General features: G+C 51.9%; 1 protein-coding gene across 1 annotated transcript in view; it reads right to left on the bottom strand.

Annotated features, from left to right (window-relative positions):
* The window catches only part of Slc2a5 (solute carrier family 2 member 5), a 15,282-nt gene extending 10,391 nt beyond the window's left edge, over positions 1-4,891 (bottom strand). The window contains exon 1 of the mRNA XM_010637997.3: positions 4,738-4,891. Within this exon, the coding sequence (XP_010636299.1) occupies positions 4,738-4,773 (36 nt within the window). The 5' untranslated portion in view covers positions 4,774-4,891. The remainder of the gene's footprint in view (positions 1-4,737) is intronic.
* Positions 4,892-18,383: the final 13,492 nt, after the last annotated feature.

The following is an 18,383-nucleotide window of genomic DNA, read 5'->3' as shown; positions in this document are numbered from 1 at the left end:
AAAAAAAAAAAAAAAAAAAAAAAAAAGAATAAGGGATTGCTGGGTGTGGTGGCACTGCCTATAATGCTCCCAAAGGCTGATGCAGAATTACTGAGGCCAGATGGGGCTACAGAATGAGTTCAAGGCTATCCCGAACTACATAGTGAGACCCTATATAAAGATAGGTAGAAAAGAGACACAGGAAATCATAAACAAAAAGATTTATGTTTTTAAGAAAACAGCAGCTCCTGGACACAAAGTCATCCACGGTCATGCATTATCAGTATTCCTTAGGTTTGTCTGCGCTTTTTCTTCTAGGCCTGTTGCACCTAAAATCCTGTAAAGATACTTTACGTCTATAAAGAGCAGAAGGCTGACTTTAAGATAAGGGAACAGATTGAGAAAATTCAAAGAATGTTTTTAGATAAAACATTTTAGATCACCCATAAAAACACATGGGGTGTTCCAGGGCTTTCGCCTGTAAAGTGGGCCACTATCTTTATGGGAGTGGGCTACCCTTTTTCTTGTAACCAAGACCAAGTGAGAACTCCCCAAAGAGTCACAAATTCTAGATTTCCACCTCCAAAAATCACATAAACATTCCCACCTCCTAACTGTACCTCACCTCTCTCTTTGGAGGGCCTACATTCTATTTGAGTGAGTACTTTACATTTCTGCCTAATAAATCCCTGTATGGCAGGCAGGCACAATGACACTCATCTATAATCCCAGCAATCTGGGAATCTGAGGCAGTAAAATCAAGTTTGAGGCCAGTATGGGCACCCACTGGCTCATCTCTAAATTTTAAAAAATGCAGAGCTGGGAGTGTTGACGCAGACCTGTAATCTCAGCACTTGGGAAGCTGAGGCAGGGCCAGCGTGAACTACAAAGGGAGACCCTGCCTCGACCCCCCCAAAATAATAATTTTTAAAAATGCAAAGGGAGAGGATATAGTTCACTGGTAGAGCAAAGTTTTCCTAGTATGTGGGAAGCCCTGGGTTCAAACCCAATACCAGAAAAAATAAGGAGGGAAGAGAAAAAGAAAAAGAAAGAACAAAAAGAAAGCAAGTAAAACTTAGCCCTTCTCACTTGGCTGAGATCTGCTTTCACCAAACGAATGCACAAATGGCTAATTCATCAACAGCTCTGAGCTCCCCTGTCAGGAAGTCCAGAGGGGGCACCCACAACACCCTCGGGACACTGCGGTCAGAAGTGGGGGGCAGGGCGCAGTGCATGGGGAAGGTTGGCTCCAGGGGCACGGGTGGGCCGTGGAAGAGCTGGGCTCTCACTTGCTGTGCTCGACATCCCGGGGTCACCTCAGCTGCTGGATACAGAACAGGTGTGGGCAGGTGTCAGAAGCCATTCTACATAATTTTGGGGAAGATCATTTCACAATTAATTATGATTAGGCCTAGACTTCCTGCCTACAGGATGGCTACGGACATGGCGAAACAACTCCACTTTTGCCTCTGGTCACAGTGGAGACCTCAATGGTCCCGTGATGCTGGGACAATCAAGGACAAGATTACATCAGCTGAGGACATCCTGGTTCCTTGAGAACCCAGCCGTAGGAGAAAGGTTTCACCTGGGGAGGGACATGTTCCTTTTCAGCTTAACTCATCCCACCTACAGTTGTAAGAAGTCTTTGCTCCTCTCTCCGTCCTGATCAACATAAACTCCTCCCACCTACAGTTGTAAGAAGTCTTTGCTCCTCTCTCCGTCCTGATCAACATAAACTCCTCATCAAACTAAGATCTTCATCAGCATAAGATCCTTGTCAGTTTAGGATTTCCACCGCCCCTGAGAATCTGATATACCATCATCCAGGGATCATCACTGACCTCTGAATCATCGGCTACTCCCTATAACACAGGAAATAGTGGCAAGCTCAGGTGCCTTGTCTTTGCTGCTCAGAGCAGCATTAATCAGGCCCGTGCCCAGCTTCTCTAAATCTCCTTTCCTGTCTTAAATCTTTAATTCACCTTGTGCTGTAGTGGCTCACGGAGACAGGCCAGCTGGGCATGGTGGTGCACACCCCTCATCCCACCACTCAGGAGGCTGAGGCAGGAGGGTCACTGCTGAGTTTGAGGCCAGCCTGAACTATACAGGGTCAGGAAGTACAGGCTTTGAGGACTCCGCAGAGTAAAGCAAAGAGCTTGGTACTCCCATATTGGGAGCGCAAATCAGTGCTATGGTGAAGGGCTGCTTCCCAGCTGTCTGAACAGCAGCTCCAGAGCATCGTGAGCAGGAGCCTTGACAGGATGGGAGAAGGGCAGGGCCAGGCTGGAAAAGTCTGGCAACCACTCCCAGAGTGAGACACAGAGAGTGACAAGCGTGGGACTCAGTGATTCTGCTCCTAGATGAGAACCCTGGGGAGCAAACTGTGTGTCCGTGCAAAACCCAAACATAGGTCTTTATAGCAGCACTAGAACCCTCAGGTGGGAGCCACCCACGTGTCCACCAGCTGATGTGTGGGAAAACACGATGACACGGCATGTGCCCACAACGGCCATGAAAAGACAAGAAGTACTATGAGGTGTGGTGGCACACATCTGTAAGCTTAGCACTCTGGGAGGCCGAGGCAGGATGATCTCAAATTGGAGCCCAGCCTGAGCAACGTAGTAAGATCCTGTCTTAGAATAAAAAATATTTAAAATCGCTGGGAATTTGGCTTAGTGTGAAGGCCCTGGGTTCCATTCCCAGTTCCACAAAAGAAAAAAAAAAGTAAGGAAAGAAAAAGAAAGACATGAAAGGCTGCTACACGCTACGGAGCAGATGACACTAAAAACACCTGTGAGAGGGCCGGGGATTTAGCTCAGTGGTTCCACCACCTGCTTTGCAAGGGCAACGATCTCTGAGTTTGATCCTTGGTACCAAAAACAAACAAAAAAACACCTGTGAGAAGCCAGCCATGTGGCTGCACTTATGTGACATGTTCAGGATGGGCAAGGCCAGAGCAAAGTCTTAGAGATGATGAAAATAGCCTAAATCACTACGGTGACAGTTGTCTACCTCTGAATATGCACTGAAAAGCAGGTTTTCAATCGTGTCCACCTCTACTTCCTATGACTTACAATCTATCACCTTCCCGGAAGGAAACTGCACAGTTCAGAGGGAACTGGGAATTTTGTTTTTTGAGCACTCGGGAGGCTGAGGCAGGAGGATCATCCTGAGTCAGAGGCTGGCCTGGACTACATATGGAGATCTTGTCTGAAGAAAAAGCAAAAAGCCCAAGGCGGCCAGGACTCAGCCATCTGCCTGCACCACCACACAGGAACTTTGCACTCTCCCCGGGCTCTCCCTCACCCTTTCCCCAAGCCCTTGGTTCTGCCTCCCTGAGCTGGGCTTTTTTTAGACCCACAAACAAGTGGGATTATGCAACACCAGTCCTTGGTGCCTGGCTGTCTTCACATAGCACGGTGCACTCCTGGTGGCACCAACATAAGATTTTCCTCTCTCTTAAGGTGACAAAGTCTACATTTTAGCTGTTTTTGTTTTTTGTACCTGGGATCAGACCCAGGACATCCTGCTTGGGAAGGAGGCGGTGGCACCACTGAGTTAAATCCCTGGAACAAGGTCTACACTTTAAACGGCTGAAATTGTATAGCATGTGAGTGACATTCTCAATAAAGGAGCTTTTCTTTGAGGCAGGGTCTCACTATGGAGCCCAGGCTGGTCTCAAACTCACAAGCAATCCTCCTGCCTCAGCCTCTGGAGTGCTGGGCTGACAGGCGTGCGGCACCACGCCCGGCACCAATACCTTTTCAGTTGTGAAATAAAAACAAGATCACCGAGCCAAGGCGCTCTGAGAACCCTAACTCAGTGACTGAAGCGCTAGGGTTTCCTGCCCTCTGGGGACTCGGCAGTAGCTTGTCACATGTGGGAGAGGCGGATGAACCTGGGACGCAGGACAACACTGCCACGGGGAATTGTCCATGTCTCGGTGCTGGGCCCTGTGGCTACAGCACTTAGGGCCAAGTTCTGTAGATCCCGGGCTGTGTGTGGGAATTATCACAGCTTTCCCTTGTCCCGGGCCCCGGAGGTGTACGGCGCTAGATTATTCCCATGCTACAGGCAGGAAAGCGAACTTGCAGAAAAGCCCCGCTCAAGTCCCTCAGAGTCCAGGAGTGGGGAGAGCGAATAGCAACCCACAGGAGTAGGTTTCTAGTCCCCAAGGCAAGCAGCTCACACCCCTGATACACAATGTCTTGCACACATGTGTGCTCCAAGCAGGGCGTGGTGGCACACATCTGTCTTCCCAGCACTTGGGAGGCTGAGGCAGGAGGATTGCTGTGCGTTTGAGGCCAGCCTGTGCTCCATGGTGAGGTAAGGCCAGCCTGAGCTACATCGCAAGACCCTGTATCAAAAAAAACAAAGGAACAGCAACAACAACAAATGTGCAGTCCAAGCAGATACTGCTGGATGAATAAAATGCAAATGCCTTGAGAGTGTTAATACATTTGTTTGTTTCTTTTTTTTTTTTTTTTTTTTTTGAGAGTTTCTCACTCTGTCTCTGAGGCTGGTCTTGAACTTGTGACCCTCCTGCCTCAGCCTCCTTCAGTGCTGCACTACCACACCTCTCAACAGCTGTTCCCGTAGAAGTGTTCTCCCAGGCGTTTGTTAGCAGCTTCGCTCCACAGCCCAGCCAGTCCAGCCCAGCAGCCCCCAGCTCCTTCCCGGCCTAGCCGGCACTGGCTCGCTGCTCCCAGCAGGCCCCACTGTGAGGTGCCTGGCTCCTTCCCCAGGCGGGGCACTCACCCCTTTCTTCTTCTGCAGGTGGGGCGGCTGCTCCATCGTTGCTCTGGAAGAGTCTTGCTGGCCTCCTCCAAGGAAGGTGCACTGCCTGGAGAGAAGGACCAGCTGCGCACTTTGGCCTCAGGCTGGCAGCCAATGACATTTTTATAGCCAGTCCCAGTCAGAATAACCCCTTCGTCACCCAGCGGGCTGCACTTTCACTTCTGCTTTTAAGTGACGCGCCCAGGCTGGGCTTCTATTGACCCGCCCCTGGGGAGGGGGAGAGGGAGGGGAGGGGGAGGGGGAGGTTTTCAGTGAGCTCCTTCCTGCTGGAGCCACCAGGCAGGCCCCAGGCAGGAGCTGCAAGGGCATTAGGGGCAGGAACACACTGACAGCAGCTGTCTGGACCCCAGGGACACCAGGGACTGGGGACCTGCAGCCTAGGTCCTAGCCTAGGTCCTAGCCAGGAGGGCACCCCCAATCTCGATGGGATCAGTTTTTGCCCAAGTATAACCCCCCTTCTTTTGATGCCAGGGCTTGAACTCAGGGCCGTGGGCATGCGAAGCACCTGCATCTAGGGAACTACACCCATGGATCAGACTTTGGGGTGAATGAGTTTCTTATTTTTCCTTCTTTTTCTTTTGCAGTCCTGAGCATTGAATCCAGACCTCTGCACTGAGCTACATCCCCAGCCCTTTGAAATTTATTTTTGTCCTGAGATAGATCATTAAGTTGCCCTGGCTGCCTCAAACGTGGAACCCTTCTGATTCAGCCTCTCAGAGTGCAGGGATTACAGGTGGATGCCACCGCACCATGCTGGCAGTCATCTTAATAATTTTCTTATTAAATCGCAACATGCCCAAGCTGAAGTACTATGGAGGTTACAAGTCATTTTCCCTTATAAGGAGCCCGGTGGCCTGGAGGCAGGATTTTCTGTACCCTCTTCGATATGGAGCAGTAAAATCCCCGCGCCCCTTTATGACCAGGGCAGGGACAGTAAGCACCACTGGGCTCTGTGTCCGTCTACCCACAGCCAGGACACTGCTAGCCCCCGTGCCGGACACGTGCTCAGCTGCCCCAGGGCCACCACGGGCCAAGTGGCCGAATGCAGAGCCAAGTCCCACGCCTGATTGCTGACTTCAAGATGCCACCGCCCGCTTTATTTGCCATGGCGCAAATCCAGCTCCTGAACCGTTTCTTCTTCTCATTTGCCTTATACAGCAGCTGCTGAGTGCCCAGCCAGTGCAGGGACTGTCCTTGCTCCTGGGAGGCCTAGACGTCTCCAGACAGCAGTGTCTCTCAATGCCTGTCTTCTGTCCTGGCCCTGATACTGCAGATAGGTAAGTTAATTAGGTGTCTCTTAGGCAGATAGACAGGGCCCCCCTCCAGGAGCCGACATGGAGGGAAATGAAGACACATCACTGAGGCCAGCACTGTAAAGGGAGAGAAATGGCCACACCCACATAGGATAAATAGCAGTGACTGATATTCTAAGCAGGTGTCAACCACCTGGGTGGGGGACCAAGAACTTCCAGGAAAGATCCTTCACCCACCCCTTACCCCTGAAAATCCTTGCTCATTCCTCGTGCGCTTGCTGAGTGATTTGCTTCCCCTCTGGGTCCCTATTTAATCAGTATTACCCAAGCAACCGTCTTTGCAATCGTACTAGTTGACTATAGTTTTGTCCCACCTTGAACCTGCCTCACCTCTTGGCTTTGTCACATAGAGAAGGTTTTTCTTTGAGAAGAAAGGTTGAGGGGAGGGCAACCTACTTTCCAGTCCTGCTTCTGCCTCTCTTAGACAGATGCTCTTTCAGTAAACTTTTCCTGCTGGGCGTGGTGGCTCATGCCTGTAATCCCAGCCCTCAGGAGGCTGAAGCAGGAGGATCGCTGTGAGTTTGAGACCAGCCTGGGCTACATAGTGAGTTTCAGGGCAGTTTCAACTACATAGCAAGACCCTGTCTCAAAAAACAAAAACAAAAGCAAAATAAATAAAATTTTCCTACTCTTTTTTTATTTTTTGCTACTGGGGGTGGAACTCAGGTCCTTGAGCTTGCGAGGCAGGTGTGGTGCCACTGAGCTAAATCCCCCTAACCAGATTTTTCCTACTCTTAACCTGCAGAGTAAAACCTGAATGACAAGCCCATGCTAAATGACAAAGGGCCTAGGAGACAGTGCTCTAACCCCGTCCCATTGTAGCCATAGCCCCGACCTTTCTTCAAACCCTGTTTTAGGACTGTAAGGCAATCTTGTACTGTTTGAAGTCCTGACCATGATTAATGTGTAAATTAGTGATTCTAGAAAATGAGATTAAATCTGTAGCATACATAGAGACCCCAAGTTGATTGTTGAACTGTTTGCTCATCCGGAATGTCTTGGTGGCTGTTGAAACACCCTATAGGCATCTGTTGATCATCGATAGTACGTGACTGCTGAGTACGTGACTGCGACCACCAGCTCAAATCAGCAGACCACTAACCTTTGTCCCCTGCCTGCAAGCTTAGAATGTTAACCCCCTTTTACCTCCCTATAAAAGGACCTCAGCCCCTGAGCTGGAAACTCCCTGAGCTACTTGGCTCCGGGAGTGCCCTCTGGCCAGACTAATAAAGGTCTGTTCTCCAACTCGTCCGGTGGGTTCCTTCCCGGGTGATTCTCCTGCTTGTGGAGCTCCTGGAGCCATCGCTGGGCTATAGGCCTAGCATCTTGGAGGCCCTTTCGGCTGTTCAAGCTCCTCAGAGTAGAAGTAAGGCCCTAGGTCTTACAGCAGTGTTCCTAGAATTCATTCTTCAATTTTAGAGAATGCAAACTCCCGTTTCAGATACCTAGCAGGTTTGGGAGTTACATCTCTTCCCCCTGTATCGCTAACAGGAGGATCTTCCGCTAAGGTGTGGGAAGGCCGGAGGCTCCTGATAATTTCACAGCATTTGGAAAATTCTCCAAAGGGAAACCACTTGAATGTGGTGGGGCGGTCACTTACTGGGGGTGAAGGGAAAGCAGGGGGGGGCCAGGGATTTAGCTCAGTGGTTCCACCGCCTGCCTTGCAAGCCCAAAGACCAGAGTTCGATCCCCGGTACACAAAGAAAGAAAGGAAGGAAGGAAGGAAGAATGGAGGGAGGGAGGGAAGGAAGGAAGAAAGAGGAAGAAAACTGCCAGAGGAGGACCTGGGGGTGCACATTTATAATCCCAGCACTCTGGGAGACTGAGGCAGGAGGATGGAAAGTTGGAGCCCATCCTGGGCAAGGTAGGAACTTAGTGAGACCCAGTGTCGAAATTCACATTCCACACTTCCTGTGTCCCCGCGTCCCCATTCACAGCTGAGCTGCCCCGGCCCTGCCTCTATTTCCTCAGCTGGGACGGGAGGGGCCGCGATCCAGGGGCACAGGGATTGCCCACCAGTACCTCGTTCCTGCAGTCTGGGGACCGCGGACACTAACGCCACCAACGCAGGGGGGCGCGCGGGGCAGGGACCACGACATTGCGGGGGGGGGCACCGGTGGCCTTGTCACCTGCACAGCGCGGTTCCCTCCCCCTTTGCTGGCCGAGTGTCCCCAGGTTGCCGCCAGGCTCCACAAGGGGCAGCGAGGACCTGGGGTTCCTTCCTGTTTCTGGTCCGGTCGGCGACGGCGACGGCGACGGGGTTCCCCTGAACCCCTGACCCTCCTGGCTCCGCCCTGCCTGCTGGACCTGATCCTTCCAGCCAGTTCTCATTTGGAGTACAAAAGGACAATAATGCTGGGATGGTGGCACGTTTTAATCCCAGGCCTTGGGAGGCTGAAGCAGGAGGATTGCAGCCAGACTCAAAAAAAAAAAAAAAAAAAGATTAAAAAATAAAGGAACAATTATTGTCACCTCTGAGGACGGAGAGTAGCCTGCCCCTGCCACTAGCCAGGAAACTTTGCCTTGGGCTAGAAAAGCCATTACAAATTTACTGGCAGCAGAAAAGGGAGATCAAATTCCTGCCTGGGATTTTTTTTCTCTTTTCTTTTTTTTTTTGAGGCAAAGTCTGTCTCCCTTTGTATTTCAGGCTGACATTATGTGGCCCAGGCTGTGCTCCATTTTGCAGCAATCCTCCCAAGTGCTGGGATCCTAGGTGTGTGCCACCACACCTTGGATTCTAAGAAGCATCTGTACAGCTGCCTGTGAGGGGCACGGACCCGCGCTGTCTTTGTCCCCAGACTCCTCCAGGCCAGGATGTACTGAGCAACACCTGACAACCACCCTACTTGGGCACTTCCCTGCTCAGGTCTGTTCTCTCCCCGGTTTCTACCCTGGCGATAAAGATCAGACTAGGCACAGCTGGGACCACCGAGGCAGGACAAGTCTAAGCAGCAGGTGACGAGGTTATTGCCATCTGGGTGCAGGTGGGCCAAGGGCGAGAAGGCTGTCGGCACTGAGAGGAGGCGGTGAGGGGTTGGTACGGGGCCATTTAGGTAGGGGGGGAACTGGTGGAGAGGGAGGAGGATTTTAGGGTCCCAGGGTGATGGGCCTGGGGCAGGTGGATAAACAGGGTGCTGGCGAGAGCAGCAGGGTGGCTGCAGGCTTGTGGTTATCTCTGTGTTCCTGTGGAGGAGGTTATCTTGTCAGCTTGGGCAGGAAGGTCCCACTTGGGGGACCTGTAATCCCTGTTCTGTTATAAAGAAGGAGAAAAGGTTAGAGGGGGCTACCTTCTCATGAATGCTTCTAGCATGACTGGGGTCAGCGGGCATCCTGTGGGAAGAGAGAGGAGAGGTATGTGTGTGTGTGTATGTGTGTGTGGTTCAGTCCTGGTGTAAGGCAGCTTAGCTGTTGGGATGATGATGACCTTCTCCTTGGGCTTTTCATGTGATAACTGTAGTGGGCAGTTGGGAAGAGTCCTTTAGGTGTCATGGATCTGATCCGTTCCTGGATAAAATCTGTCTAAGATGTTATTTTATTTTATTATTTATTTATTTATTTTTGAGACAGGGTCTCACTATGTAGTTGAGATTGAACTCACTATGTAGCCCAGGCTGGTCTCGAACTCACAGTGATCCTCCTGCCTCAGCCTCCTGAGTGCTGGGATTACAGGTGTGGGCCACCATGCCCAGCTGTCTAAGATTCTATTATGCAGGGTCGAATAAGGAATAGCAGAAAGATTGGGATGAGGAGCTCTAACAGGGAGAAGCCAGGACATCCGGGCTGCTTGGAAAAGACAGCCATTCACAGGACCACCTGGAGCCTGATTTCTGTGCCCGGCGGCCTGATCCTGAAGCCAAGCTGGCAGGGAATGTGAGGGCTGAGGGGTACACTGTGAGTAGGAAGGGAAGGTGGAGACACACGAGGGAGTCAGGCTGCCCGTGTGGCTAGACGGGAACAGGAGAAGGGTGTCCGGGTGGGTTTTGTCCAGGACCAGCCACAGAGGATCGCCCAGAAGAGGAGGCACTCGATTCAGGGGAGGAACGGAATCTAGGGATTTGATCTGAGGATGGGGTGGGGGAGGAGTTGCTTGGCCCAGAGCAGAGGGGATTCAGAAAATTAGCCTGAGGGGAGTGGGCGGCTGTCTTTGGCCAAGGATGGATTGGTGCCGGTTCTGCAGGGAATGAGTTTACTGCAAGGTTTTGTAAAGCTCATTGGAAACAGCAGGGTGGAATGGCTGAGGGGCCATAGGAGGGTTTAGAGAGAGAAAAACAGGGAATGCTACCCGGGTCAAAGGGCAAAGGGTGAAGCAAGGGAAGTGTTTAAGATCTTTTTATTAATTACTGATCTGGAGGAGAGGGCAGGAAGGATGGAAAGCATTTCGGTCTGTTCTGGGGAGAAGTTACAGAGTGCCCTGAAAACAGAGATGTCCTATCTAGTTGAGATAGGACTTGAGGATTTGGAAATATGAAGGTGAGACCGTACAAGAGGAGAGCAGCTGGATGAGGTGAATAAAATGGCAAGACACACAGATGCCGGGCGTTTATATTTCCTCCTGAATCTGGGTCCGGGTGATGGGAGCGGGGAGGTGGAGCAGTGGGGGAATGACTTGCTGTCCAGGGGTTTGAGGGCTCCCCTCACTTAGGTCGTAGAGTGGCTCGGAGGAGGGAGCAGCAGTAGGTGTGAGAAGGGCCGTGATTTGGTAGGGATCGGAGCCTGGAATGGTGGGCCTGGCAGAGAGGTTTGGTAAAATATCTCATCCCACAGGCGGGGTGGGACAGGTGGGAATGGCTGGGAACAAACGAGTCAACGTCTGAGCTTTTAATTGGTGTAGGATCAGAGGGTTTTGAGAGGCCATTGAGGCTAAATTGAGGCTAAGTTTGCTGTCCTGAGAAATGAAGAGTGAAATGGATCCCCCCGGACTGCTCAGAGGTGAGACGGCCTTGCCTTCTATGGCAAAGCTCACCGGAATGTGGCACGCGTGATGGTTCCAGGGGTACCTGAACCCTCTGAGTGTTCATCGTCTGGGGACCCACAGGTCAGGAGGGTTAGGGCACCTGAGCCGGTGGGGGGGTGGCCCTGGGCTGGGACCTGGAGGTGGGTGGTCCTGGTCACCCAGTACTTTCCACCCCTGGTCCATGGCTGGGGGTTGGGACAGTCTTTGGCCCAGTGGCCAGTCTGGTGCCCCATAAAGCAGGGTCGTGGGCCCCTTTTTGGGTCCCAGGAGCTTTAATTTGGCCCCTGAAGGGCTTTCGGTCCTTTTGGTTGGTTTCTTATAGAGGATGCAAGCAGTTGAAAGTCAGAAATATACTGCTGGAGGGCAGTCATGTCACCATTATTGAAATGCTTTTGCATAGAGAATTTGGCAGTTCTACCTTTTATTTTAATTATTTTTACTGGTACATTTAAGGTATACACGATAATGACATTCATCATTGGAAATGTGCACCTTGACAGGATCCATCTTGGTTGAAATGCTTGATCAATCAGTTTCTGTTGGGAATCTGAGACCAGACTGAACTTCCTTGCAGCGTTCTGTGAATATCTGAAGTGGCTTGGATGATAGAAAGCATCCTTCAGGGGCCAGGGATTTAGCTCAGTGGTTCGGTGGCCTGCCTTGCAAGCACAATGGACCCAAGTTCAATCCCCAGTACCAAAAAAAAAAACAAAAAACAACAACAACAACAAAAAAAAGAAAGCATCCTTCAAAGAAGTTTTCCTTTGGACTCTCCGGGAGTAGAGCAGCGAACTTTTTGAGAGTGGAGACTAGGTGAGACATGACCTGGGCCAGATTCTTAAATCGCATTTGACTAATTCCCTTTAATTTGTCACCAGGTGATCGACATCCATGGGGCTTGGCCTGGGGATGGCTGTAGCTTCACCTTTCAAATTAGACTCAAAACACCTGTTTTTGTCATAGGCTTGCGCTAGGGACCAGTCTGTGTGTTCTCGATCCTCGGGGAGAATATAGAAGTTAGGGTTGACACTAGAAGTTAGGATAAATCATAAAGTTGAGATGGTGAAATTTTTGAACATATTCAGTGGGGTCTGTGAAGAGGGAACCCAATCACTGATTAATCTGAGAAAGATCAGACAGAGAAAAAGAGGCACGAACTTGGCCTATTCTCTCCACACCGGATATCTTCCCAAGCAGAAACGGAGGAGAGGAGGGTAGGGAAGAAACACCAAACTGCAGTTCAGACCTTTCATGAGTAGGTGTTGGAATGGTCTTCTGAGGATAAGAGGAGGGTGGGAAGTGTTGGATAAGTGGAGGGAACAGGGGCCAGGTCTGGGGATTTAGCTCACTGGTTCGGGAGCCTGCTTTGCAAGCGCAGAGACCCGAGTTCGATTCCCGGAACAACAGCAACAACAACAAAAAGACAGGGAAAATATTGTCTGTACGGATTAACAACGAGAACAGGGCCCAGAGACCGGGTCAGGGAGAGCAAGTGGGAGGCAGGGACAACGGGAGGCAGATCAGGGAGAAAGGATCCGTGGTCAGAGAGAGCGGTAGTGGGGTCATGGGGTGACGGGAGCTGACTGAGGAGTTGAGGTGACAAGGCGAGTGGTGTCACAAGAGGTACAGAGAGGGGGACATACGCCTGGACATATGGGACCCCTGACCATTTTCCCAGGTGACCACAGCAGTTTCTAGTTCTCAGAGAACTAAAACCTTAAGAGGGCCATGTTTGGGCCAGTGCGACCTGTTTGTCTAGTTTGTATTGTGGCCAGGTTGAATTATAAAACAAGATGCGATATTTTGGCTTCAGGATGGGAGTGAGATGAAGAGGTTCGAAGTTTTTGAGAACCGAAGCCAGGGGAGAAGATGGGGGAAGAGAGGAAGGCAGGTTGTCTGTAGCCGTGTCTGAGAGCAGAAATTGGGGCTTGGAGGAAAAGGGAAGAATGGAGCCGAGCGAGTGGACAGGCATTCAAGTAAGGCGCCCCGGAGACTGGGCGGCCCTCGGGGGAACCTGGTTCCGGAGCGAGTGACGAGTACTGGGTTGGACAGTGTGAACCTGAGCTGGATTAGAGGGGCGAAAAGAGACGGGCGAGCAGACTGTCCTCAGCCTGGGCGAGGGCAGGGAGAATTGGGCGGCCCTCATCCAGGGCCGCAGGGAGTGAGATTCCACACGGACCTCATCTGGGGGGAACGGGGCGAGAGGCAGAGTAAAAGAATCACTTACAGACCCTGAAGCCAGGACCTGGACCAGCAGCAAACCATGGCAGGAAGAGGCCAGAGGTCGGATGTCAGGGGTGGTCAGACCGAGGCACAATTGAAACCATGAGGCAAGGTCTAAGCAACAGGCGATGAGGTTATTGCCATCTGGATACAGATGGACCAGAGGCGAGAAGCTGTTGGCGCGGAGGGGAGGATGTGAGGGGCTGGTAAGGGGCAGTTTAGGTAGGGGAGGGGCACTGGTGGAAGATTTTAGGGTCCCAGGGCGAGGGGCCTGAAGAGTCCTATGGATGTCATGGATCTAATCCGTTCCCGGATAGAATCTGTCAGGGATTATTTTATTATGCAGGGTCTAATAAGGAATAGTAGAAAGATTGGGAGGAGGGGCTCTAACACGGGGAGAAGCCAGGACATCCGGGCTGCTTGGAAAAGACAGCCATTCACAGGACCACCTGGAGCCTGACTTCTGTGCCCGGTGGCCTGATCCTGAAGCCAAGCTGGCAGGGAAAGCGAGGGCTGGGGGTACACTGTGAGTAGGAAGGGAAGGTGGAGACACACGAGGGAGTCAGGCTGCCCGTGTGGCTAGATGGGAACAGGAGAAGGGTGTCCAGGTGGGTTTTGTCCAGGACCAGTCACAGAGGGTCCCCTGGAGTAGGAGGTGCTTGATCCAGGGGAGGAACTGAACCTGAGGTGTAGATCTGAGGGTGAGGGGTGGGGAGTGGTGGGGGGAGGAGTGGGGGAGGAGTTGCTCTGCCCAGGGCAGGACAGAGTCAGGGAAATTAGTCTGAGGGGAGTGGGCGGCTGCCTTTGGCTAAGGATGGATTGGTGCCGGTTCTGCAGGGAATGAGTTAACAGCACGGTCTTTTAAGGATAATTGGGAACAGCAGGGTGGAGTGGCTGAGGGGCCATAGGAGGGCTTGGAGAGAGAGGGACAAGGGAGCCTAGGAGGATCAAAGGGTGGAGGGGAGGAAGGAAGGCGTTTAAGATCTTTTTGTTGATCATCAAACAGGAGGAGAGGGCGAAAGGGAAGGAAAACAATTTGGTCTGTTCCGGGGAGAAGTTACGGAGTGCCTTCAAAACAGAAGACAGTTTTATCTAGTCAAAATAGTGTTTGAGTTCTTTAGTAATGAAGACAGAACTGTCTTGTAGTGTAATGCTGAGTAGGAAAGTAGTATTTTCCACTGAGAATTAAAGGAAAAAAATACACCACTTTTCATGGTGTGATAAGGTAACATGCAGTTTTCCTGGGCCAGCTTTTAGAATGCTGTTTTGTACACTACCCCGATGCAGAGGAGTCTCCTTTGATTACAGTCATTGCAAAGGGCCTCTCCCCCACTGTGCTTCTGTGCATTTAGAAAGTGGGAAAAGGAAATGCTCTGGGACATTTTATGCAATAAATACATTAAAAAAAGGAGATAGGATTTGAGGGTGGAAATATGAAGGAGAGACCATAAAAGATGAGAGCGGACTGGATGAAGGTGTAAGACCTAAAGTCTCACTTCCACTCCACGGAGCGTGAACAGCCGAAAGGCCTCCACGATGCTGGGCCCTAACACCCAGCGAGGCTCCGGGAACATGACAGAGAACCGAGAAACCCAGGAAGGAACACACCAGCCTGGATGGTAAAAGACCTTTATTAGTCTGGCCAGACGGCGCTCCCGGAGCCGGGTGGCTCAGAGAGGCAACTGCTCAGGGGCTGAGGTACTTTTTATAAGGTTTTACTAAACAAAGAGGGAATTCACAGAACAAGACTGCAAACACATTGCTTATCTTCTGCAGGAAATGTTCTAGGGTCACCTTTTCACAAACCATTTGCCCCTGGGCGGGCTGTTAACCAAGGTAGCAATTAGCATATGAAGAAGCACAGTCTGGCCTATTAGCATGGAGTCACTTTAGCCTATTCAAGTCTTACAAAGGAAGTGAATGAAATGACAAAACACACAAAAGCAAAGCATTTATATTTCCTGCTGAATCTGGGTCCGGGTGATGGGAGCGGGGAGGTTGAGCAGTGGGGGAATGACTTGCTGTCCAGGGGTTTGAGGGGCTCCCTACGCTTAGTTCACAGAGTGGCTCTGTGAGCTCTGCAAAGCCTGGCATCCGGGGAGGAGGGAAGTAGCCAGTGACTGGAGAGGGAGAGGAGCCGATGTGCCGTGGTCGGTGTTGGGATCTGAGTCACTAAATGTATGCCACGGGGAAGAACTAGGGGGACGTGGAGGGGAGCTGATGTGGAGGGACAGCGGGACTCAGAGGTCCCAAGTGTGGGTTGAGGGAGGGAGAAGATACGGGGTAGGAGGAGGGGGCAGCAGTAGGTGTGAGAAGGGCGGTGATTTGGTAGGGACCGGAGCCTGGAACGGTGGGGCTGGCAGAGAGGTTTGTCCAACGTTTGGGATTGGACAGGTGGGAATGACTAGAAACAAACGAGTCAAATGAGTCAACATCTGGTTTTTTTAATTGGCGTAGGATCAGAGGAGTTTTGAGAGGCCTGGACACAGTGCCGCCCATTTCTACAACAGTAATTGAGTCTAAAGTTAGATGTCCTGAGAATGAAGAGAGAGTGGAATAGATCGCCCCGTATTGCTCAGAAATGAAATAGTCTCATCAGCCGGGCATGGTGGCACACGCCTGTAATGCCAGCACTCAGGAGGCTGAGGCAGGAGGATCGCTGTGAGTTCGAGACCAGCCTGAGCTACATAGTGAGTTCCAGGTCATCCTCGAGTACATAGTGAGACCCTGTCTCAACCCCCCAACCCCCCCCCAAGTAATAGTCTTACCTTCTACTGCAAGACTCGCCTGGAATTTAGCAGCTGTGATGTCCCAGGAGTACCTGAGACATCCGAGCTGCGTCAGTCATCTGAGGTCCCACACATCTGAGCGAGGACACCTGAGCCTGTGTGAGTGGTCCTGGGAGGGAACCCCTGGGAACATCCCAGTACATTTTGACTTTGATGGAGGGCTTTCACACGTGGGGCATGGCTTGGGGTTAGGCCCGTCTGGTGACATTCAAAACAGGGTCCTGGGACCCTTTTTTGGATCCCCGGAGCTTGTATTCTGAGGGCAGGGAAGAAAATGCCAACCTGCAGTTCAGACCTTGTGTGAGAAGGGGCAGACATGGTCCTGTTCAGATAAGCAGGGGGGCAGGCAGTGTCAGATGGGTGCAGAGAACAGGGGCCGGAGCAGAGGACGTTACGGTGGAGGTCCTGGAGGAAGCTAGGCAACTTCAGCATTGCTGCCGGAGGCGGTGGGTCTGCGGCCGGAACAGAGGCGAGACAGAGACCAGAGCCGGTACGGCAGGGGTGGGGAGAGCAGGTAGGGAGGAAGAGAGAGCGCTTGGGATGTGTTAGCAATGACTGAGGTTGTCGGGGCCGAGGTAGGCAGACCCGGGGAGGAAGGGAAAGAGGTCAGAGAGAAGTGGTGGTGAGGAGGTGCAGGGAAAGGAGCTGACTGAGGAGTGGAGGTGTCACGAGAGGCACAGAGCGGGGAGTCAGCAGATAGGGAGAGAGGGATGCCTCACGCACGGGACCTCCGACCACTTTCCCGTGTGATGACAGCCATTTTCCCAGACAACTGGAGGTTGAAAGTACCATTGCTGGGTTGGTACGATTCATTGTCTAATGTGTATTACAGCCAGGTTGAATGATAAAATAACGTTTTTGGCTGCTGCTTGGGAGTGAAATGCAGAGGTTTGAGGTTTTTGAGAACACAGGCCAGGGGAGAAGAAGGGGGAATAGAGCAAGAGAGGTTTCCCATAGTGATATCGAAAACCGGAAACCAGGGCTTTTGTGAAAAGGAAAGAGTGTCTTCCATCAGTTTCCCGAAGCTGAGAGCGGACTTGTGAACAAGTCAGGCCTCCCCGTGATTGGGTGGCCGTAATGGGAACCTGGATCCCCTGGGTGTGACCGGTACTGGGTTCCGCGCACACTTTGAACCTGAGGCAGGTAAGAAAGAGCACTGAGAGTTACAGGGGGTGACGAGATGGGGGGCAGGCAGACAGTCTGTAGGAGGGAGCGTGAGACCCCGGATGGGTTCGTGTAGGCTGAGGGGGCGCGGAGTGAAACCTGGAGAGAGGGCCAGGACTGGAGTGAACCATGGCAGAAAGATGCCATAGGTTGGATGTCGGGGATGGCCTCAAAGTGGCCCAGACACTCCTGGGGCTGTAGCTCAGATCTTCCCATATGGGCCACCCGAAGTAAGGTCAGACCGAGGCACAGATGAGACCACTGAGGCAGCAAAGTCTAAGCAACAGGCAGAGTTTATTGTCACCTGAGAGGAGGGTGTGCGTGGTTGACATGGAACATTTTAGGAAGTGGAGGGAGGAAGATTTTAGTCTTGTGGGTGATGGGCCTGGGGCTGGCTGATAAACAGGGCGGTGGTGAGAGCAGCAGGGCAGCTGCTGGCTTCTTATTCTGTGTCCTGTGGATGCGGGGAGCGGGTCTGCTTGGGTGGAGGCCTGACTTGGGGGACCTGTCATCCCTGCCTGTTGTGTTTTACAAGAGAAGAAGCAGAAAAGGGTAGGGGGCGTAGTTTCTCACAAATACTTCCAGCATGAATGAGGACAGCGTGGGCATCTTGTGGGGAGAGTAGAGGAGTAGTGTGCGCGTGTGTAGAGGGGTTCAGTCCTGGAGTGAGGCAGCGCAGGTGTCAGGAGCGTGACGACTGAGGATGGGGTTAATGTCTGGCTGAGTCAGGAACGCCACACCCATCTCTCTCGAGAAAAGTCCAGGCCTATTAGGGCTGGAATAATCCGCCCCCTCGGGTGTGTAGAGATCTGGCTTTAGATAAACTGTTCCTCTCAGAAACCTCTAAAGTCCTGAGTCCATTTGCCTCAGCCCCTAGTTGGGTTCGTGTAGGCTGAGGGCGCGGAGTGAAACCTGGAGAGAGGGCCAGGACTGGAGTGAACCATGGCAGAAAGATGCCATAGGTTGGATGTCGGGGATGGCCTCAAAGTGGCCCAGACACTCCTGGGGCTGTAGCTCAGATCTTCCCATATGGGCCACCCGAAGTAAGGTCAGACCGAGGCACAGATGAGACCACTGAGGCAGCAAAGTCTAAGCAACAGGCAGAGTTTATTGTCACCTGAGAGGAGGGTGTGCGTGGTTGACATGGAACATTTTAGGAAGTGG

Source organism: Fukomys damarensis, unplaced genomic scaffold, assembly GCF_012274545.1.
Source record: "Fukomys damarensis isolate Sample0158 unplaced genomic scaffold, DMR_v1.0_HiC HiC_scaffold_23, whole genome shotgun sequence".
Taxonomy (NCBI): domain Eukaryota; kingdom Metazoa; phylum Chordata; class Mammalia; order Rodentia; family Bathyergidae; genus Fukomys; species Fukomys damarensis.
The sequence above is the reverse complement of the archived record's forward strand: the minus strand, read 5'-3'. Positions and strand labels throughout refer to the sequence as shown.